Source organism: Mesoplodon densirostris, chromosome 16 (assembly GCF_025265405.1).
Source record: "Mesoplodon densirostris isolate mMesDen1 chromosome 16, mMesDen1 primary haplotype, whole genome shotgun sequence".
NCBI lineage: Eukaryota > Metazoa > Chordata > Mammalia > Artiodactyla > Ziphiidae > Mesoplodon > Mesoplodon densirostris.
The window spans coordinates 11,165,544-11,189,235 of NC_082676.1; the positions used below are offsets into that span (position 1 = coordinate 11,165,544).

The 23,692-nt window shown below is 38.4% G+C and overlaps 1 protein-coding gene across 3 annotated transcripts in view; it reads left to right on the top strand.

Moving 5' to 3' along the window:
* The window catches only part of ADNP (activity dependent neuroprotector homeobox), a 31,645-nt gene that overhangs the window by 1,612 nt on the left and 6,341 nt on the right, over positions 1 to 23,692 (top strand). Inside the window, exons 2-4 of one of the 3 annotated variants that reach the window (XM_060079053.1) lie at positions 478 to 651; positions 20,181 to 20,293; positions 22,173 to 22,265. In XM_060079053.1, the coding sequence (XP_059935036.1) occupies positions 20,186 to 20,293; positions 22,173 to 22,265 (201 nt within the window). In that variant the 5' untranslated portion in view covers positions 478 to 651; positions 20,181 to 20,185. Of the gene's footprint in view, positions 1 to 477; positions 652 to 19,814; positions 19,871 to 20,180; positions 20,294 to 22,172; positions 22,266 to 23,692 lie in introns of those variants that run through there. The other 2 variants (XM_060079056.1, XM_060079054.1) reach the window with 2 other exon arrangements.

The following is a 23,692-nucleotide window of genomic DNA, read 5'->3' on the forward strand; positions in this document are numbered from 1 at the left end:
ACACAGATATCCCCTTCTCTGGAATTCTTCCACCTTAAGCTTTGAATGTGTCACCATATCTTCCCAAGGTCAGATGGTAAAGGGAAAAGTTTAAAACCTGAGAGTAACAGGTTTGGGGGAATTGCTTACGACATCCCTTCTTCATGGCCCCAACCTTTTCAACTCTTTGAGAGTTGAAAATCCTTGAGGGATGTTAGATTTTAGTGGGGTAGTAATTTTCCTAAGTATGTAGATGGGTGTCATGATTTGCAAAGCCTTGTTGGTAAACATCAAGCCCATGTTGAGTTCTTCATTGTCAGACTCAACAGAGTTGATTGTAAAATTTTCTTTCTTTCCAACTTTGGACTTGGGGTTGCTGTTCATTATCTCAATAGCCAACCGCCTTTGCAAAAGTGTTGACACCAGTCTTCTGTGAGCACCCACTTTCTTAGGGTGTGTTGATTTCTATAGATTTTACTCCTCTTGTTATTTCCATAGGTGTGAGATGCACAATGCGAAACCTAGGCCCCAGCTTTTGCACCATGATGCACAGGGTTGTACTTTTTGTACTGAACTGATAGGTGGCCTAGTGGTTATGCCCTGTACTACCATTTTGAGGATCTGGACTCCGTTCCTGCCTTGCTCTTTGGACCACATTGTCAATTCACACCGGTGGGTATATTCATTTTGGAGGGTGGGAACTGCAGCAACAGGGAAGCCAGAGACTTCTTCCTCCTTGCTCACCACCAAATCCAACACTTCCAAAATTTCAGCCTAGCCACATTCCTCAAGGAACCGGTTAGAGCTGGTTGCAGATGTGGGTTCTGAACAGAGAAATGACTTGTGGCTTGTTTAAGAGAAAATGTTGAAGTTGCTAATATTGTTTTAATCATTTGCATTTTGCACTCTTGTGTATAAAATATGTTAAGTATTCAATTACTGCTATCTTGATGACCCAATCTCAAGAGTTGCTAAGCATTTAGAAACCTTAAAGATTCTCTGATCAGAACAGGCCTTTCCATGAACAGGTACTTGCTACCAAAGATGGACAGTGGTTGTTGATACTTAAGGGTACTGTTAAGACTTTGTTGCAGGTATTTTATAAAGATACACCGAGATAAATTTATGGGAAAATGAACCGGTGTATTCTTTGATACATAGTTAACCAGTTGGTGCTTAGGGGAGAATTTGCATTGGACATTTGCTACCAAGTAACATTTTGGTGAGTGAAAAGGAGGCAGCTTGGTTCAGTTATTCCACTAGAGACTTAACTAATTGCTTTTACAATTTGTTTAGTAATCAGAAGAATCAGATATATGATCTAAAGGGTATTGTAATCTTTAAATACTTCTTAGTATTAAGCAGATATAATTTTGACTTGAATTGTGTTTGATATAGAATTATACGACTTTTTAAATGAGTAATACGAATACCATTTCTTCTTTGAGGGTGTGTTGGAGGTAGTTTGTGAAGGTGCTTTCGTGTGATTTAGCAAATTATACGTAAGATATAATGTTAACTGATGTCCTTAGTGGTAATAGCCATTTTCCCCCTACGGGAAAACTTACTGTGAGCTCTTAAAAAGCATATATTCTGCAATTTCAAATGTTTCCTGATTTTGGCATTCCCTCCCCACCCCCACCCCCACCCCCACCCCCCAAAAAAGAAAAAAGGTGGAACAATTGGACTTGAAGGCTGGAATTTAGGTAAACTGTGAGGGTTCATTAAAAAGCCTCAATTAACTAGAGGGTGGGGAATGGGTATTCTGTTCAATTGAACTTTAAGTAGAAGTTCCTTCTTTGTCTTGGCCCTTGTTGAAAATTTCCTAACACTGCCTTACTAGAGGCTGCTATACTTCGAACTAACTAAATCTTTGCTTTTTGGCTCTTATAGTCTCTGTGTAGGAAATAGAGGAGATTGGGCTGTGAATCTCTAAAGACCCTTGTTCCTGTTTATCCTGAAAGTCATTGATTTTAAACATATCCATTGTGAATTTGTTTTGCTTAAATTTCTCTTTTTTTCCTTAAACCAGAGTGCAGGAAAAGTTCTAATACTATTTATATTAAAAATAAAACGCCACCATGTTGAACAGACTAAGTGTCAAGTAAGTTCTTGATTATTGTTATTTTGATGACCCAGTCTCAAGAGTTGCTAAGCTTCTAAAAACCTTGAACATTCTCTGATCAGAACAAACCTTTCCGTGAACATGTACTTGCTCCCAAATAATAAGTAGGCTTTTATCGAGTAAAAATGAATTTTGATTTTTATTATTAACATACATGCCTACATTTATTATTTATATTTGATTGCTGAAAGCATAATTATATTAGGTACATTATAAAAGTAACTACTTATAAATTTTGGAAAATGTTAAAAATAATTTTTAGAATTGTGAAATGTTAAATATTTAGCAACCTGGTGGTTAATATATTTAAGGTGATGTACACATTTTGTGACTTCACATTTAATTGTGAAAATTACAGTTTAACAAGGAACATAGAGCTATTCTGTTACAAAGGAGCAAGTAGGGATCCCTACCTTAGATAGGGAAAAAATAAAAGAAAAACTTCAGAATTTAAGTAGTATTTTTTTCTTTTGAGAACCATGCATAAATAACAAATTGCATAAGTTGTAGACCTTGATTTTATTAATGGCTGGGTGGGTGTATACATAAAATACAGTTCACTTTTTTAGAGTTGAAATGACATTAAATACAAATAAAAGGTGCAAATATTGGAGATAATGTTTGGAAACAATACATTTGTGCGGGGAAAAAAATCAGAATTAAATGTCGGGTTTTTTTTTTAATGTTTAAATCTTAGATAAACTTTTTAAAAATGATGTGAAACTACAAAAGTTTTTTTGAAATTCTTATTAGAACCTAATTTGTAGTTTACATCAAGGTGCCCAGTACTGTTGTGTAATGAGCTACTTGTTCAATCTAGACTTCCAAAGGACTTTCACTTTTAAAGAATGTCATAAAGTCTGTTATGTCTTCCAGAAGGTAAAATATTTTCCACAAGAGTGTAACTTTCATCTGCTTGCCTAAGAGGCATGAACATTAAGAAAAATGTTGCTCACCTATGTAAATAATTTTAGTTAGATTCACAGAGCTTGACGTGTTATTGGCATCACATGAACTTACAAAAGTTTTTCCTCCCCTAGTTTTGTGAGAACTTGTCGTATTAAGTCTGGAGCAAATGCCATGTTTTGCTGATGTGCATATACATTTTATGTTGTTAGTTTGGAAACTTGGCGTTTGAAACTGGTATGAACCAAAGCCCCACACTAATTAACTGAATTGGTATCTTGAATGTAGAGGCTGTTTCTTGTTTACACGTTGGCACTTTCCACCTTGATCGTTGAGACACTTTATAAGAACAGCCACCCATGTTTTGCCCAGCATGAGTGGCCACAGTTCCATGTGACTGCATTTTTGTTGTTGTTGTTTGTTTGCCTGATCTTGTCCATTAGAAAGTGAGGAGAAGGATGATTGTGCTCCCTCAGTCTCTTACTGTCTTAGTACCCCTTATACCTTTGTTTTGGTCATGACCTACCTTTGATGTCTGCCAGTTTAGAGGTCGGCTTAAATGAGAATCCACATTCTGCCTCACTGGAAAGAGAAGGCTCTTTACATATTAACAGGCCTCTCATATTGGGATATATATATATCAACTTGATTATATGGGGATATGCGTGTATATATAGGAAGTCACGGATAAAATGTGAGCCAACTATGTAAAGTGAGTTTTGATTTAGGGGTGCACATTTTTGTTCTAATACGTGTAAAATGCAAAATTCTTTTCACTGTTTCCGTGCTTGGTTCTCTCATCTCCATGTATGTGTTCCTGTCCTTTGCCTTTAGGACTTCTTTGAGATGCACTCACAGTCCTCTTTGGTTTTATTGATCCCTAGCTTAGTTCCAAGACAGCAGCGAGAGAAATCCTGATATCTCAAGAATTCTAGCAGTGTTCCAGAAATAAAGGTTTGGAAATTAAGAGCATAAAAGACTTTGAATAGAATTACCAAGGGAAGGCTGCCCTGAACATATGCCACAGTTTAAGATTGAGTTGTCATTCGAAAACATGCACAACATGATCTGTGAGAGACTCTTGCATTGACCATCTCTTAGAATTAAAAATAAATCCCTCCACATCCTGATTCCTTCTCCAGTAAGGGTATAGATTTGTACTTGAGTCACTTAGCTTTGGGTTGTTTGTGTTTGTCACTTCTCATATGACTTGGTTGATGTCTTTAATAAGGATGAACTATAAGTGTAAAGGCCCCCTTGCTGGCCTTTATGGTATTATAATATTAATAATACTGGTGTCATTTTCTAAGCACTTCATAAACCATTCTCAATTCTCTCAGGACTGATTTCACAAGTAGGGAAATCAAGGCACTACTGTGTGCAGTGATGAAGTGAGCCATGGAATATGTCTGGGCTGGTTCCCAGGTCTGTGTTTGGAACACAGGCTTTTATAGTGCCCCTGTGAGCTGTTTGGCTAATGAAGACCCACATGAGTGCTTCATAACTTCTTAGTGATGTTTTGTGCTTGGATGTTAGCTAACAGCCAAGGATCCCAAGTGGGCTCTGCAGTTAAAGCAGTTAGCTTCACTAGCTTCTTTACCGGTGAATTGTGCTGGTGGTAGTTAGTTGAAGTAGCAACTGTATAAGGTTTGAAGTTGCCTGTATAAGGATCTAAAAAGAAAGTTTGTTTATGGTCCATTGCTTTTCCCACTGTTTTGGTTTAGGGCAGTCTTGTTCCTTCTCTCCTCTGAGCAGTTATTTTTGCTTAGACAGATAATTGCTGGCTTTTGCCCTCTGCCTTTTCTTTTTCTGAACCCTCTATGCCCCATTTAAGAGCTTGTGGAAACCTGTGCTTCTCCTGATATCTCAAAAATCTGTAAGGCTTTCCTTTTCTGATGGGAGCTGGCAACAATTGAGGACCTATATGAGTGGTCTCTTGAAACCTGATATATCTGAAGAAACTTCTATCTAGTGGAAATGTGGTGGAATTTATTAAATGTACGTTTAAGTCAACAATTAGAATTCTTGCTCTTGTGAAAGAGATGAACTGAGACTGGGTGTGTCCTAATGCAGGGAGTGCTTAGAATCCTGGTTTGAGATCAGAAAAATATAAATAAAACTTGTGTGGAAAGTGTAAGGGTTGAGCCATCAAGTGGCAAAACCTGCTCTAAGAATAATGCCTTTGCTTAAGCCTTGACTCTAGGAGATAGCTTAGAAAAACGTGAGAAGGTGGTTCAAATAAATTACATATTTTGTTGTTCAAGAATGGTGAGAAAAATATATTTCCCATTACTATGGGAAAATTATTTTGAGTAGTTTTGAGACAGCATGGAAAACTTATTAAGGGATTGAAAATAACCTATTTTTTGTCTTAGGCCATTTAGATGAAGACCAGAAGCATGCTTCTGGAGTGATTATAAATGGACATATCTGGATGTTCTCTTAGGCCTGCTCGTAATTGATTTCCCTTTTTCACACTTCTCTTAAGCCAGGTTGTTCACCTGTATGGACAGCAAGCAGCGCTAAGTCTATGGAGTTCTTATTGTAGGCAGCATGGTGTTGGAATCACTCCCACAGTATGTCTTGCTGGAATGCCTATTTAAAATAGAGTAAATTGGGAAATGCTTCCCATCTCACAGTCTCCCTGAAGCTAGATTGGGATGTTAGAAATGTTCTCAATCCTTTTTGTCCTTTTTTAAGTAGTGAGGCATCTTTCCCCCTTTCATGTAAAATTTTGTGTGAACTCTAGTATATAAAACTGATTAAAGGGGCAGCTTTCACGTTGTCCCTCAAATGTCAACTTCCCCTCCATCTGTATATATCTCTTATAGTCTCTCAGCACACTCTGAGAAGTACACCCTGAAAACCATTGGTTCCATTAGTGTTCTAGAAGTTCTGGCGGTCACAGCTAGGGTTCTTGTCTGAAATCTAAATACTCAAAAGCAACAGGATAAGCAGCAACCATAATAACAGTTCCTAGTTGTAGGCACTAGTTTTTTAGTCTGAAAGCCTTCTTAAAAGAGGAGTAACCCAAATTTTATATTATATAAATATATATATATTTAATAAGCAAACTCTAGGTCACACCTTTATATTTCTAAGTCACCTAGGTTTATTTTGGGTACTTGCGAATGTTCTATTGCATAACCATTATAAGTGCCACAGAGCTTGTAAAGTTAATATGCTAAGTCTAACATGAATGGCTCACACAAATACATAAAAAACACTCATGTGTAAGTATAAATGCACATTGTAATGTGTACAGGAACAGATGTGTGGCAACCACATCTGATTCTCAGGAATAATGATAGTCTGTGCTTTTTAAGAGATTATATCCTCATATGAACTCATAATTTTCAGAGTGATCCAAAATCTGACCTGGTTTAGGGTAATAATAATAACAACTGCTTTAAGTATTAATTGGCATCATCTTATTTAATCCTTCTGACATTTGAACAGTAGAATGGTGTTATACTGGTTATACCATAGGAAACAGACCTCCAGAAGTGAAGTAAGATTTTTAGAGTCACAAAGCTAGTAAGTGGCAGAGCAAGGATTTAAACACAGGTCTGTCCAGCTCTAGAGCTGTATTCTTTCTTACTGCCTTGTGCCATCTTTCTTTTCTAGCAGGGGAAAGCTTTACTGTACTGTGTCACCTTACTTATTATAGAAGTTTAAAGTTAGGAGGGAAAAAATGTTTACATATGGCTGACAGGTAACCTAAATATTTGTTCATGAAACCAGTGTAGTCCTACTGGAAAACACAAAATTTGATGTTGGCTATAGGCTTTATACTTAAACTTTTTCTCCCCATCCTTGTGCTATCATTTCAGTATCTTGTTATCTTATACCTAAAGTTCTGGCTATTTTGCAGATGTTTCAGATTGAGTAGGTAGGTCTGGAATGGGTGTAAGCTCCCTCAGGTGATTGTGACAATGGCTAGGTCTAGGTCTGGTATCCACTCTTGTACTTAATCTACTTACTCCAGACCTTTTTTAATGGGACCTGCCAAACACAACGAGGTGAATTCTCTCAAAGCGCCATTAAAATTGTATCACTTCTCTACTCCAGTAACTGCAGCATCTCCTCAGTGCCTGCTAGACATGGCAGCAGGCTCTAGCTTCACGCTCAAGGCCTGCATTCTGTCCCCATCCTGCCTTTCCAACCTTGTCATTCATTACTACTCAGAAGCTTGACGTAGCAGCCATTCTGACTCTCTGCAGTAGTTCCTAAAACTCCTTGCTTTTCCACCTCTGGAACTGTGCCAGTGAGACTTTTTGCAGTGAGTGCAGATTCTCCACCCTAACATAGTAGCCGCAGCTCAACAGCTACTTCCGCCCTCTCCTGACTGCCCCTGCTGAGAATGAACTGTCTCTCTTACAAAGCCTCAGAGCATCTAGTTTGTGACACATCTGACATATTGCATCTTTTCCTGTATATATTTATGGGGCGTCATCTCTATAAGACCTTTGTAGGCAGGGACTGTTCACTCATTCTACACTTACTGAGTGCCTGCTGTGTGCCAGCCAATGAAGAACGTGTTAGAGAATATAGCAGGGGGAAAAAAAACAGGGTCCTTGTAATGGACATTCTTTGCCTTGAATAGTGAGATGGCATCCTTGTCCTTCTGCATATTTTAAGGGTTCTAGTTAGCCTATCAGTTGAGATCAGGACAATTAATCTGTGCTGAAAAATGATTCATAGTGATTCTAATTTAAAGACATAAATATCTCTTTACCAGTTGTATGAATTATACTTTCAGGTCATATTTTACTGAATCTCTTGAGATCACCTGTGATGAGCATTTAAAATAAATTAAAACTTGTAAGTCACAGTGTCATTGTAATTTTGGTGATTGATAATGTGGTGAACCAGGCTTTTTATTTCCCATTAGATTCTTGGTTTGTTATTAATGAGCCACACCAATATGAAAGAAAATAAAACTTGCTTAAAGGGCTAAAATTAAATTTTTCATCTTCCTGTTACCTTTGAAAAGGCTTCCTGTTTTATTTTTCCTGGGACCTCTCCCCTTTTACAGTTCTATCCTGTAACTGTTTGAAAGAAACTTAAGGTGATTTGAAAATTTAATACATGGAAATTCTGTGAAAATCATTTCTGTACTGCTGCTTCATGCTCTAGAATCATTTCAAGTTTGCAAAATTAAAAATAATTGAACTCATTAAAGTAACTCTAGCTGGATTAATCTGTTAATTAAGGCAGAGTGAATTTGGGCCTTTGACGTTGACAAAAGTGATATATTCCTCTGTTCCTGGCCTCTTGGAGTGGAGCAGATTTGCCAGGAAAGTGAACTCTCTACTAAGATTTTTTTTTTTTTTAAGTGCTTAACAGTTTGGGGGCTGTTGATATATTACCATAGAGTCACTCGTTTAAAATTGTCCAAAATGGTCTGGAAATTTGTAAAGGCCTTCAAAGTTGTTCTCTTACATCCAGGTCTTGCTCTAGAGGATCTATCCTGTTCAAAGGAATCTTAAACAGTCTTAACAGATGCTTAATATTCATAGTTTTGGCAAAGAGACCCATCAGTGATACATGTCTCTGATTTTGAACCCAGACTGCCCTGCTGATAAAATTACAAGCAGCCTTATCTGGTTCCATATTCACTACTCTTGTCTTAACGTTTTCTAGTAGCCACTTTTTTTTTTAACTTTATTTTTAACTGTGGTAAAATATACATAACATAAAATTAATTTATCATGTTAACCCACCACTTTTAAGTATACAGTTCTGTGACATTAAGTATATTCACATTGTTGTGCAGCAGTTACCACTGTCCATCTCCAGAACTTTCTTCATCTTGCAAAACAGAAACACTCTCCCCATTAAACAGTAAATCCCCATTCTCCCCTCCCCACCAGCCCTTGGCAACCACCCTTCTACTTTCTGTCTCTATGAATTTCACTACTTTTAGTATCTCATATGAGTGTAATCATGTAATATTTGTCTTTTTGTGACTGGTTTATTTTGCTTAGCATAATATCTTTGAGGTTTATCCATGTTTCCAGTAGCTACTTTTTTAAAAATAAAAAGTAAAATTAATTTTAATTTTTTAATCCAATATATCCAAAGTATTGTCATTTCAACGTGCAGTCTATTTTTGGAAGGGTATTTATGAGATATTTTGCATTTTTATCATACTAAGTCTTGGAAATCCCAAGTATATTTTATGCTTAAAAGCATATCTCAAATGGGCAAAGAAGATGTATAAATGGCCCAAAAGCACATGAAAAGATGCTCAACATCACTAGTCATTAGGGAAATGCAAACTAAAACTACAATGAAAATATATCTCACACCCATTAAGATGGTTACTGTCAAAAAAAAGTGTTGGTGAGGATGTGAAGAAACTGGAACACTGTGCCCTGTTGGGAGTGTAAATGGTAGAACCACAGAATTACCATGTGATCCAGCAGCCGTGTCTCAAAGAGACACTTGTACACCCATGTTCATAGCAGTATTATTCACAATAGCTGAAGGTGGAACAAGTGTCCAACAGGTGAATGGATAAATGTGATATATACATAGCATGGAATATTATTCAGCCGTACAAGGAAGGGAAATCTGACATGATGCTACAACTGGATAAACCTTGAAGGCATTGCTAGGTAAAATAAGTAGTCACAAAAGGACAGATACTTCGATTCCACTTACGTGAAGTACTTAGAGTAGTCAGAATCATAGAGGCAAAACAGAGTGGTGGTTGCCAGGTGTAAGTGGGTGGAGAGAAATGGGGAGTTACTGTTTAATGGAGATAAAGTTCCAGTTTTGCAAGGTGAAAAGAGTTGTGGAGATGGATGGCGGTGATGTTAGCACAATAAAAGTTTAAAGCACCTGAATTCAGTTCAGACTAGCCACATTTTTAGGGCCTTATAGCCATTTGTGGCTAGTATCTGCCGTCTTGGAAAGCATAGTTCTTAAAATAAAAATGAATTTACAAAATTTTCAAGCAACATTGGTTTTCTTGCTGCTTGAGTAAATACATCTATTCTTTTTTTTTTTTTTTTTGCGGTACGTGGGCCTCTCACTGTTGTGGCCTCTCCCATTGCGAAGCACAGGCTCCGGACGCGCAGGCTCAGTGGCCATGGCTCACGGGCCCAGCGGCTCCGCAGCATGTGGGATCTTCCCGGACTGGGGCACGAACCCGTGTCCCCTGCATGGGCAGGCGGACTCTCAACCACTGCGCCACCAGGGAAGCCCCATCTATTCTTTTTATTTGAGAAAAATTATGCATGCATAAAATCTGGAAGGATAAGTATACCCCAGTATTTACTGTTGTCTTTGGGTAAAATTATTTGTGTTCTTCACCTTATCTACATTTTGTAATCTTATACTAGGCCTAATTGCTTTTTTTTTTTTAACAGCTTAAGATATCTTTCATATACCATACAATTCACCCATTTAAAGTATATTATTCAGTGTTTTCTAATATATTCAGGGTTGTGCACGTATCACCACAATTAATTTTAGAATATTTTCTTGACAAAGAACCCAGTACCCCTTGGCAATCACCCTCTATTCCCCCTGCCTATCTCCTCCAGCCCTAGGCAACTTTAATCTCCTTTCTGTCTCTTGAGATTTGCCTGTTCTAGATATTTCATATAAACGGAGTCATACAATAAGTGGCCTTTTGTGACTGACTTTTTTCACTTGGTGTAATATTTTCAGGGTTCATCATGTTGGAGCATATATCGGTATTTCACTCCTTTTTATGGCTGAATCATATCCCATTGTATCAATACCATGTTTTACTTAACCATTTATCAGTTGATGGAGATTTGGGTTGATTTTCCTTCTCGGATATTATGAAGACTGCTGAGAACATACGTGTACAAGTTTTTGTGTGGGCATATGTTTTCATTCCTCAGTTGCTTTTGTAACAAGAATGAACGGAATTTGGCAGGGGAAAGGAGACTAAGAGGTAGTTAGTTGAGAGCCGACTAGTCTCCTGCCTACCCCTGCCCTTTAGAAAAGGAAAAAAGATGACGAAAGCCTCTGCTTTTCCCAAGCAGTTTTCAGAAGACTGTGCTTTGAGTATTGATAATGGATAACTGGTCCATTATCAGTAGGAGAGACATAGGATATATCTGGTTTTTGAAAATGTATTGTTTTATTGAAGGATTCTAAAATTGTGGTTTTCATTTTGTAAGATATTACCATTACAGGGACTTCCTTGGCTGTCCAGTGGTTAAGACTCCTCGCTTCTACTACAGAGGGCATGGGTTTGATGCCTGGTCGGGGAACTAAGATCCCACATGCCGCACGGTGTAGCCAAGAAATTTAAAAAAAAAATTTTTTTTAATTAAAAAAATATATATATATTACCATTACAGTTTGGATAGAAAGATATCCGTCAGATGTGACCACTAGTGACTGTTGGCATCCACGGTGATGTTACAAGCGCTTTAGGGCAGGTGGTCTCAGAGCTGAGTTCATGTTTCACTTCTTTGGATGTGATGGGACCATCTGACCTAAGATATGTGTGTGTATTTTTTTTTTTTTTTCGGTACACGGGCCTCTCACTGTCGTGGCCTCCCTCGCTGCGGAGCACAGGCTCCGGACGCGCAGGCTCAGCGGCCATGGCTCATGGGCCCAGCCGCTCCACGGCATGTGGGATCTTCCTGGAGTGGGGCACGAACCCGCGTCCCCTGCATCGGCAGGTGGACTCTCAACCACTGCGCCACCAGGGAAGCCCTGTGTGTATTCTTAATCTCCGTATCTCCACTTGAGCTGGTTTGGCTGAATTATTTATGGTTATTTCAACCTTGGGTATTAAAGTTCTGACACTTTCAGATGTGTGTATATAACATGCTGTTGTTTACTTTTAATTAATGTCAGAGATCAGAGCTTCATCTGCATGGGTAATGGGAAGAACACTGCATTCTAGGCCTGGAGATGACCTTGAGACCCAGCTCTGTCATTGACACACTCATCACCCTTAAGCCAGTTGCTTCACCTCAGTTGCTAATCTGTAAAATGAGAAGAGTTTAGATTAGGCAAAACCCTAGGTTCTTTTCAGTGATTCAAAGTGCTGCTTTTTCATAACTGATTTTAGTTGGAATATGAATCTCAATCTCTTGTCTCCTAAGGCGTGTACTTTGTTCTTTTTCATTTTGGAATTAGAATGTTCATGCCCCTTCGATTGAGAAGATACTTAAAGATTGTTGATAGTTATTTCTCTTCTAACCAGACATGGATTCAGAATAGCATATCTTTTTCTCATCAGCTAAACCAGCTAATGCTGAAAAAGGCAGCACATATGCAAAAAAAAAAAAAAAGGATTGATTGTAGTTACATGTGTAAAGTGGCTGCCACCAACACAAATGCACCTTTTAGGAGCATTAATTTAAAAATAATATCCAGAATTAGAGAAATATTGTTCCACTTGACCTGATTATGTCACATCTGGAATAACAGTTTATTCAGGGCACCACAGAGATTGACCAACTGGAGCCTGTTTATTGGAGATTGGCGTAGGCGATACAGAAGGAATGGTGAAAAGAACTGAGCATGGTTAACTTGGAGAAGGGGAAGTCTTGAGGGAAGGAGGAAGTGTCTTAAAAACTTGAAAGGCTGTTAGGTGGCTATGTAATTAGACGTCTGTAGCTGAACTGAGAGTTGTGGGCAGGTTACAGAGCATTGTAAAGAGTAAACTTGTGAACAGAGCTGTCCAGTGTGGGACAAGATGCCTGGTGGGGTTTGTGCTTCCCTCACACAAAGTAATCAGGCAGAGAGTCTCTTAGAGCAGGGTTGTTGGTGGAAAGGATTCACACATTGTTTATAGAAAGTGGCCAAAAGTATTACTGTGATAAAACGTTTTTGTACAGGATGCTGTATGTAGATAAATACACTCATTTTGCTTTGCATAAATATAGTCTACCTACCAAAGAAATAGTTACGAAAACAATTATAAGGAATTTAATAATTGATTTGGTTAAACACTTGAAGAAAACCTTTTTTTTCTGAAGTGGAGGCAGTTTTATATTTGACACTTTACTCAGTTAATTGGGTTTCTTTTATTACCAAACTGAAAGAATAGTAAAAAATTAATGCAGTTAGTAGTTAAGAACAGAAGAAAAATTAGTTACATTTCCTGCCTGCTTCTTGTCTTTATTAACAGTGTTCTAATATGATTATCCTAAGCAACATAATTGATGTTCATTATTTAAATTTAGCTTTTGGTGCAAGTGTGTCTTCATTGGCAAAGTAGTTTCTCTTTCTAATCCTTCTGGGCTTTCCAAATACTCCCTTTTTTAGCCTCAACACTACTGAACATTATCTGGTGAGATGGAAGAGAGGGAAGACTAAAACTTTGCTTTTTTTACCTCTGTTGTCATGCTGCACAGTTTTATCTGCTAATCCAGAAGAGCTTTCTGCCCCTGGATAGTCAGACCGTTACTTGTTTCGTGGTATTTGGGATTGAGGAAGAGAGGAAAAGGAGGAGACCGAGCTGCCTTTATGTGAAGAGCCGAGCCTCTGGCATCCAGAAGGTCTTTTGCCAAACCTTATAGGAAATTGAAAGATAAGCTGCTTCTGTTCAGGACTGTGTTTTAGAAGAAGATTGAGTAGGGTGATTGCTTCCAGACTGAACGTAGGCTCTAGGGTCTCGATGTGTTCACTCATCGGAGGGTGGTTCTAGAAGGACTTAACAAGGTTCATTTTGTTTCAAATACAAATATTACATAAAGCTTTTTACATCTGGTTTAATTTAAATGTAGGGCTAGTGACATCCTGAAAAGCAAATAAGGTGTCTGTGTTCACCACTTTGGATCCCAGAATAGTCAGGAAAGATAAACACTTGCTGGTTATAAAAAGAAAGTGTTTTACAGTGACCACACTTTTTTTTTACTCAGTGAGTGATATTGACAGGTATTAAATATGTTGTTGAGGGGGTGGCAGGAGGAGAAAACAGCAGAAATATAGGAATGATTTTTTCTTTCTGCCTAAATAGTTTTTAACTTAATGTGTTCAAAATCCACAGAGATATCACAGATTTTTTTTTTTTTTTTTTCTTTTTGCGGTATGCGGGCCTCTCACTGCTGTGGCCTCTCCCGTTGCAGAGCACAGGCTCCAGATGCGCAGGCCCAGCGGCCATGGCTCACGGGCCCAGCCGCTCCGCGGCATATGGGATCCTCCCAGACCAGGGCACGAACCCGTATCCCCTGCATCGGCAGGCGGACTCTTAACCACTGCGCCACCAGGGAGGCCCTATCACAGATTTTTTTAAGTGCTATCATGGGTAGCAGTGAAGTAACTGATGCTTTGATTCTCTTCGTGAGAATCTTCTTAAAATGCCTGCGTCTCTTAGAAAATAGCATAACTTAATATTTTTAGTTAGATCAGTGGTTTAAAAAAATTCAAATATCTGACTTTTAAACCCCAGTGTGGATTATATAAATACTTGCACCAGCATTAAGTGGAGTATTGTTTTAAGTATTGAGGATCTGAATTTCTTACATATTAATTTGGGTTGATGATGTACCAAAAATGAAATTGTTTATATTGTAGTAGTTTGAAAGTCTTCCTAATTTATTAACTTAGAAAATATCTCTGCCTTTTTTCTTCACTAGTAATGGCATCATTTCCAGCCTTTGATTCTCCCCCACCCCCTACCAAAAAGGTATTTCCAGAGAGGCTGTATCTTTCTTCACAGCTTTAATGTAGAAATGTTTAAAAAACAACAGAGTATAAACTGTGTTCTAATCCTTAGGCTTACTGTGGGCTTCCTATAACCATATTCTGATCAAACTGTAATTTAGGGGAGATTTTCAGTGAACTATTGGAATTCTGCTGTAGCCATCAAACATCATGCTTTGGTTGACTGTCCACTAGGTCCAGATTCTACATTTCAGTAGTCTGCCGCCTTGGCATAAATTTGCATTATGAGCTTAGTTTAGACAAGTAACTATTTCAAGGAGATACTTGGAAATGGAGAACTTTTCCTTCTTCCTCTTTCCATCAACTTGAGCCCCTCCATCCACTTTTTATCTTTTTTATATTTCAACTAAGATTTCTTTAAAAACAAGGATTTCACCCCTTTTAAGGTCAGGTGGGGTGGTGGAAACCACTGGTTTAGTCTAAGTAACTTGTGTTTAGGTTTTAGCAGGAAGAAGTATCTATCCTGGTCTAGCTCTCAGTACAGTGTTAGAAATGTTTTTTCTATGAAAATTCTAGATTTGCATTCACAGTATAACTGATGCAGTAGTTTTCATTCTGGTATTTGTTCAAATTTCAGTTCCCAAATATTAGAAAGTAGCAGGGTTATGCCTGCAGGTGATGGAAACTAGGACACAACATCATATTTACTGGCGTATTTACTGGCATGTTAAATTAGCACCATATGTTCTTATTAGGAACTTAAAACATACAAGAATGCATGTAAAAATATGAAGAACTTGTATACTGGAAAATGCTATGCTAGATCCATACTTGGAGTCGTTTAAAATATAATCTGTAGAAGTTTGATTTGGAGGCTTTTTTTTTTCTCCTGGCTTGATTATCTGTGCCTAGTCAAAGGTTTAAGATTGGGTTTTATGGGGGTTCTTTTTGTTGTTTTGTTTTTACTTTCTGATGGCACAGTTATAAATACTTTTCTTCTACCCCTAGAAGCAGGGACTAAATGATGCCATCCTTGATATGGTGGCTTTGCAGAGGGACTGCGATACACAGACAAGCCCCATTGACTGTTGGTACATTAGGTCCTGCAAATCTTGCCTTAAGCCTGCTAAACTAGTCCTGTCATCTGTTGGGTTCCCCTCCATCTTCCTGACCCAGATGAGCCTGAGTACAGCCCCTGACTAGATCCAAGCCTTTTGGCAGAGCTCTGGTTTCATAAATGATTATAATTACGTTTCTCAGTTAATGACCTCTTTGCCTAAATGAAGTTCACAGTCATTGATGTTGTATCATCATCCTTGTACAGTTCTCTTACGCAGATTCGGCCTGTAGATATTTCCTCGTGAGACAGGTTCTCTCTGCCTTTATTTACCTTCTTTGTACTTGGTGTAAAGGAGTACTTTTGCTTTTCGTATTGGGTGAGAAAAGAGGTACATGTATCTGATCAGTCTTACGTATTGTTATAATTTATATGGTTTTAAGTCATCATGGCTACAGATCTCAGATTTTCATTTCAGCCATCTGATTCTTGCTTTCTGAGGAAGGAATTGCTTTCTGAGTGGGAATTTGGCCGGGATTATTGGTAAAACTAATGTTTTGGCCCTAATTAGTAGGTGTGGGTATAATTTGCAGATTGATAAGGAGTGTGGCTGAATTACTCAACAGTGAATTTAAATCATTCTCAAAAATCAATAATTCAAGTCTAGTTCATCAGGTAGCATATGCTTAACCAAAGGTTACTACTTCAGTTAATAAAACGCAGACGTTAACTCCATTATTAATGGGTTTGAGCTTTCTCCAAAATGCTTTTAGAATTTACAAAATGTTTTACTCTTTCCATACAGTGTTTTTGATTAATGAAACGATGGGCCAACGCCTCTTTCAGAATAACTGTATCTCCCTGACAAATTCCTATTCTTCCTACTAGTCCCAATTCACAAGAATAATTATTTTGCATAAAATTCCCCATCTTCCCTTACTTATTCACTTCACTCCCTCTTCTCTGTCCCACTACTCAGTGGGTCTACCAAAACTTAAGCAGAAATGATCATGTGTTTTTGTTCTTGTTTATGAAAAGTTTGGGGGAGGGATGGTTCAAGGGGGCTATCTTTCAGGCACAGCTAGATTGAGGACCTTAAGCAGTATCAGCAGGAGTGTTTCCCTTTCTGTGCTTTTCGCATCATCACTGTCCGCCCTGTTTGGGGCACATGTTCAGGTTTGTACTAACCAGTGTCTGCAGAGATAGAACACTAATTGGTTAACCTGTGTTGTATGGGCGGTGGAGGAAGGGCCTCTTAACTGACAGCACCTCCACTGCGGCAGGAGTGGCTCCAAGAGGAAGTCGGGCAGGGAGAAGCAAGCATCTTTACTCCAGTGACCCAGTGCCTGCTGTATACCCCAAAGCGATGGACTATTGAAGGGGAAGAGCTGTGTCCTGTTCACCTTTCTGTTTCTAGCACATTATTGGGCAGGGTGCTCCAAAAATGATGGATGAACAGTGGTTTCGTTCTATTAATTTGGATGTTTTTCCCTTTTTTATGCCATGAGCTGAGAAGTTTATGGTTTGGCTGAAGGGAGCTCTCCTTGGTATTGGGAAATGGTGCTGACCTCGTCAAAATGGCCATCCTGATAGCCAGGGAGGCTCAAGAGAAAGTTTAGCCACTGGGGACAAATGTGGAAAGTAATCCCACCCTTCTGCATTCCTTTCAATGCCCATCTCTAGACAGTTTTTGACATTGTAAGACATCTTCCTCCCTAAGAGTAAGGACTGAAAGAATTCGTTTTCATCTCTTCCTATTCAAAAGTGAGGAACACCCCTTAATCTCAGGCAGTCAACTTCCTATTTACTCTGTCCTTTCCCCTCAGTTAAGAACAGAGTAAATAGGAAGGTGTGGGCCCCAAGAATCAGGTAGATAACATAAATGAACCCTGAAGGCAGCTGTCGATTTGAAGTTGTTTCTTAACAGCAGGTGGTGGGCTGAAAAAAAAACAACAACATAGGGCCCTTGAGTTCTTTTTCTTATCACCCATAATGATTCTAACATTAACGGGTAAGAGTTTGTTGGAGACTTTCTTACAAGGAACGTTTGGCTTGTTACAGGCATAGAAAAGCTTAAGAAATAGACACAGGAAATGGAGGATGGGAGTAGGAGGGAGCCTTCTTTGCTTATTATATTCCTATACTATATACCTGCTTTATATACTGAGAGAAGTGTTTTATTCGATAAGCGAAAAACCAGAAGAATCTCTTAAGTGCTTTTGAGGATGCTAACACATGTGAATGTGTTACTCTAGCTCCAGATGGACAAAATCTTGGAAATGGCTTCCGTGGAGGGTACCTCCATCTGGGGAAAGGGGCAGATGATAGAATTCCCAAGGTCATTAGAAATGTCAGAAATCTGCTTATGAAGACAGTTATAACCTTAACTCAGAATATTCTACATTTTTCAATGTAAACTTTTTCGGGTTTTTTTTTTTTTTTTTTTTTTTTTGGCCGCACTGCACGGCATGCGGGATCTTAGTTCCCCAACCAGGGATCGAACCCGCACCCCCTGCAGCAGAAGCGTGGATTCTTAACTTCTGGACTGCCAGGGAAGTCCCGATGTAAACTTTAACTTGGATTCCTCCTAGCTAATCATAGAACAAATAACTGTTTTTTGTAGCATTTTCAAATAAGCAATGTAACTTTTATTTATAAGCCTGTTTAATTCAACTCAAATAAGTAAACTCAAGATTTATTCTATTGCTGAAATATCACCTTCTGTAAATAAGTTTTTTGTAACTAAGCTCCCTTAGAGCATATTCTTACTTGTTCAGAACCGTAGGTGGATAAATTGGGTACAGCGAAGCAGCGAGGTGCTTCACTTGGAGGTCTTGAAACAACTTTGTTAGCTGTGGGTCAGCACTTAGAACACCTGGTATTTTCCATAGGAAACTGGGTTTTCCTTTATTCTGAGCTGCAGTTTGGCTCCCTAGGATGTTTTCTGTATAGAAGGGGGGGCGGCATTTCCAAATCTCTGTGTGTGTTTTGCTGTGCTCATCCAGGAGGCAGGGAAAGCCAGAAAGGGCTGCCTTTGGGGCACGTCTGTGCTCTGAAGTGAAACAGAATTCACACGGGATGTTCCAGAAGAACTGGATTTTGGCCCGTGGAGAGTTGATAAAATGAATGGAGAAACAAAATGTCTCTTTTCAGAATTGGGTGTTTATGGACATTCATTTTGATGCCTGGTCTCTTCAGAATTAGCCTATAACACTTCCTGTATTTCTGGAACACTTTTCTTACATTTCTGAAACATTTTTCTATCGGGGGTTCTCTAAATGACCTAGTTTGTGCGAACCTAGTTTTCTTTTTAATCAGTTTAATAAGCAACTGATTTTTTTTAAACCATCAAAAAGATGGTTCAGAACAATTTAGTAATAAAATTTTCACAAGGAGTAATGGATTTGGCCTTGAATGCACACTGATTTGTATCAGAACTGACTTCTAAGTCTGTTAGGTAAACGATACACAGATTATTAGATGGCAGAGAGTGCAGAGGACACCATAGTCATGCTTCATAACTAGGAGTTCCATCCTGAGCATGTGTTTTGCAGTGAACTGCATGCATCTTTTGGCCTCAGGTATGCTAAGTTCTGGTAACATCCAGATTTAGAATTTCTAGAAGTTGCTGGGATTTTTTGGTAGGCTTCATTTTATTTTCCATTTTTCATAGTTAATATTGATGTTTGGATTTGAATAATAAGTGAGGTAACATGATATCTTATTACATGTGTATTAGTTGACTTTATGATTGTGGTTTACAGATGGTAGTGGTATTATAGAGTAACAGCCTTGATTAATTAGAAAACCAGATTTTCATGTATTGAATACTAAATTTTAAATCCAGATGCATTGGCTTTTGTTTCTGCCTGTTTTTGATTTTTAGAACTACTTTATATCCTGCAAAATTTATTTGAATTATTAAGTCGATGATTAGTTTTTACACTATTTTGTAGGAAACATTTATGGTCACATTGGAAGCCATACAAATTCTCAGATTTGGGTGGTGTGCAGAAACTTACAGATACCACGGTAGTATGAAGGGTAGCTCCCAGGCAACAGAAACTTACTTCCCCTGGCACTCAAAATTACGTGGTAATGATGCTGAAATGGTGAACATTTTTCTGTTTTCAGAGGTTCAGCATCACAAGGAGAAAAGCACTCACACTTGATTTTAAAGTAATCGGTTGGTATGTAAACCTCATTCTCAACTCTAAATAAGCTCATCACCAAACTAGTTTTTTAAAAGTCTAATCAGAATTGTGCCACATTAGATTCATGTTACCTGTGATATAAAATGTCCTGTTAAAAATAGAAAAGATCAGAGAGTACTTATTTTGCCTGCCTGCTTTATTAAGTATTCAGAACATGCTGGATAAGGATATCTACTCACCTTTTTTGTCAGACTGGGCCAGGGTTTGTGATCCTACCATCAGTGGAATTAGTAAATATCACAAGTTGTACATGTTTTGACTTGACTTAAATTTTTTTTTCCAATAGAAACTATGTTCCAACTTCCTGTCAACAATCTTGGCAGTTTAAGAAAAGCCCGGAAAACTGTGAAAAAAATACTTAGTGACATTGGGTTGGAATACTGTAAAGAACACATAGAAGTAAGTAGCATGTCATTTTTTAAATTTTAACATGACTCAGCTTCTGATCCATTACTTCGTGTCAGTGGCCAGGATCGTTAATTCTTAGGGGTGATTCTGTATTTTAACTGCAGCGTTAGCTTTGCCTGAGCTTTCTCAAATAGCCTAACTTGTTCCCTTCTCCCTAAAATGGGCTTTTTCATCTTTGCATCCTGGAGCAAAAGCAGTTACCACTGAGAACGTACCACATCAGTCATTTTTTACTAGGTGGCTTTAAAATGGTCTTTAAATTCAAATCCTTAAAACAACCCCTGGGGGATATAGGAATTCTTATCTCCAATTTACAGATAAAGAACCAGTAAAGAAATAGGTCCACCTCACAGCTGAGCATGTGGCAGGGTCTGTCTGTGAGACTCCAGAGCCTCATTCTGATATGCCTGAATGTTCTGATTGATCTTCTGATTGTTGAGGCGTGGTGGTTTGGGTGCTTGTTGTCTCTTTCCTTGGGATTTGAGCATTTGTTGGCCCTTTTGACCCATCGTAGACTATTATCTTCCCCTAGGTAACAGTTTGGACTTCACAAACTGTTTTTCTAGCCTTTTTATTCTATGAGCTTTATTAACAGCCCTGTGGGATAGCCAGTGCAGTGGTCTCCTCTTCTAGATCTCATTACTCCAGGTCTTGTGGTTAGTTGATCAACAACCTCTGATTGGAAAGAAATGTTTAAAGCTATTTTCCCCACTAGCCTTTTAAGTTCCAGCTGGCCAGGGACCTTAACTACCTTGTCCATCTTTGTATCCTCAGCACTTAGCACAGTGCTGGGCACTTAATAGGCACTCAGTAAATGTTTGGATGGAATTGAAAGTAAAAAAGCAATTTCCTTCATGCAACAGGTTTTCTTTTCCTGGTTCCTATTAATTCTACTTTAGGGGTATATCATGAAGACTGAAGCTTTTCAAAATTGGGTTTCTCTAGTTATGTCGTCCCTGGTGTGGCAGTTCAGTCCCTCAGGTTCAGGTAGATCTGCCTGATGAAACAGTCCATTTACTTCCCATGCAGTGGGGTAATCTTCACAAGAATAAATAATGCAAATGTTAAAGGTACCTTTTCTATCCTGCATTTGATTTGTTCCTCCCATTATTGCACCCACTACATACTCTGGAATATATGTGTACTTGATTTTCCACACTGAACTGTGACCCTTTTAGGAACAAGAGGAATTTTACCATAAAACTCTTTATGTTCCTGTCTCAGGGTGGAGGGGATCAAATTTTTACACAAGAGTGTAAATTTAACATAATACTACTTGCTTTCTTTGAAGAGCTTTCCTCCTTTTGGGGTTCAGAAATCCTGAGTGTTCATTCCAGTCCAATCCCACACCACCCCCATCTCCCACAAAAGACTTTTCTTGCACAGAACCAGAATATCTCATCTGTAGCACTATAAGTGAACGTTGCTCTCTTACACTCCATTCTAATATTACAACTAATGAGTTACAGTACTCTTACGAAGGGTGCTTTGGTATTAATATGTGGCTGAGTTTTTTACACTTAGTTAGAACTTCCAGTGGTTTCTTTGGAAACCTGGTGACCATTAGGGGAATGTTCAGTTGATATAAAAAGTTCAATGTAACATCCATATGCCCTTTTGTATTTCCTAGAGCTTTATCGATCCTAGTTTAGTTCTTGGTGATGTCGATTTTCCTTAGTTGATATAAGAAGTTCAATGTAACATCCTAATGGCCTTTTGTATTTCCTAGAGCTTTATCGATACTAGTTTAGTTCTCGGTGGTGTCGATTTTCCTGTGCATCTCCCCAACCCTAGTTAGAGATAGGATTTATATGTAAAGTTGAGCTAGAGTTGATACAATGTTTTTGAAACTTCTTTCACTGTTTTCTAGGATTTTAAACAGTTTGAACCTAATGACTTTTATTTGAAAAACACTACATGGGAGGATGTAGGACTGTGGGACCCTTCACTTACAAAAAACCAGGTAAGTGGCACAGGAGACTTCCCCAAAAGGCAGCATCCTCCCTTTTCAGTTCTACATCTTTCATGGTATTGCATTGTTTGTAGGCAACAACCTAACGTGGGAAGTGTTGAAACTGATTGTTTCATATTTTCCTAAGAGGTAGGGAAAATTAGGAAGAACTTTTGGTCTTTTTTGTCATTGTACTGAAACTTCAAGTGTAAGAAGAATAGGAATGTTTGTTACTTAAAAGTTGCGGAGCCCACTGTATACCAGCATTCCCCTCTCCTCCCCTAACCCCTGTCAGAAGTTTTTTGGTTCTTCTAATTCTAAAATGTTCCCTCCAGCATTCTGTTCATCTAGGGTATCCATCATTTTTCTGTGTTGCAATCCTTGTTTTTTCTAGAGAAGGGAAGACAGGGCTCTTGCTTCCATTTACGTTTTCTTACTCATCTGTGTTGTCACCCAACCTCTCCGGGTAGCCTAAGCCAGCACGTGGGGGATGGGACAGGTGGCTCTGCAGGATGGCAGAGTGGTGCAGCTTAATTTTTACAAGTTGGAATTAAAAACAGTATTAGGTAATCAAGGGCACCAGCCATGCTGGCAAATATCAATAGGTGATGATACAACAAAAATGGAGTTATAGGTGATGTTTTTTCCCACAGGGAGAAGTGATTATCAATTCAAACTGTACTGTTTATTTCAAGTGATTGTAGTAATTCTGGATTATTGATCTGTTCATCTGTTGGGACATACTTGGCAGGGAATCAGTACTTTTAAAATCCACATCACTTTATTCTTGCAACTCTTCTGTGAGTTTGAAGTTATTTCTGAACCAAAACTTAAAACAAAGACAGAAAGACAAACAGGAAGAAAAAAATTGGGCTCTACTCTCATCCCTTTTCTTCTCAGCACCAATAAGATGAAAAAACTGATAGTATAGTCATCTATTTCTTTCTTAGAAATACCCCAAGAAAGGGTATTAACCAGCAGTCTTAAAATATGAAAGCTTTCCAGTGGGACACATCACTTAGTTAATTCAGTTTTACAAATACTAAAGAAGGGTTGAGCTTTAAGGAAAAACGAAGTATTTCATTTTGGTTCGAGTTGGTATCTGAAACAAGGTAGGTTTCTTAGGTTTCTAGGGGAAAAAAGATCACCTCTCACCGAACTTGTGTTTCACCTGTCTTCAAAGGACCAACTGCACAGATGTTAATGAGCATGGTTCTGTAAGTTGCTCTTTGATACCGGTATATTCTGCAATGCTTTACTTTTTTTTTTGGCTTTTTAACACCTTGCTTTCCTCACAGTCTGTAGGAAATTTTTAATTTCTTAATTTGAATCAAAGCAGCTGTCACTTCATTACTTCCTTTGAAGCTGCTCTTGCTTAAGAAGGAACAGCATGGCTTGTAGAAGAAAGCCGACTTTTCAAATCATTAGTTTTGTGATCT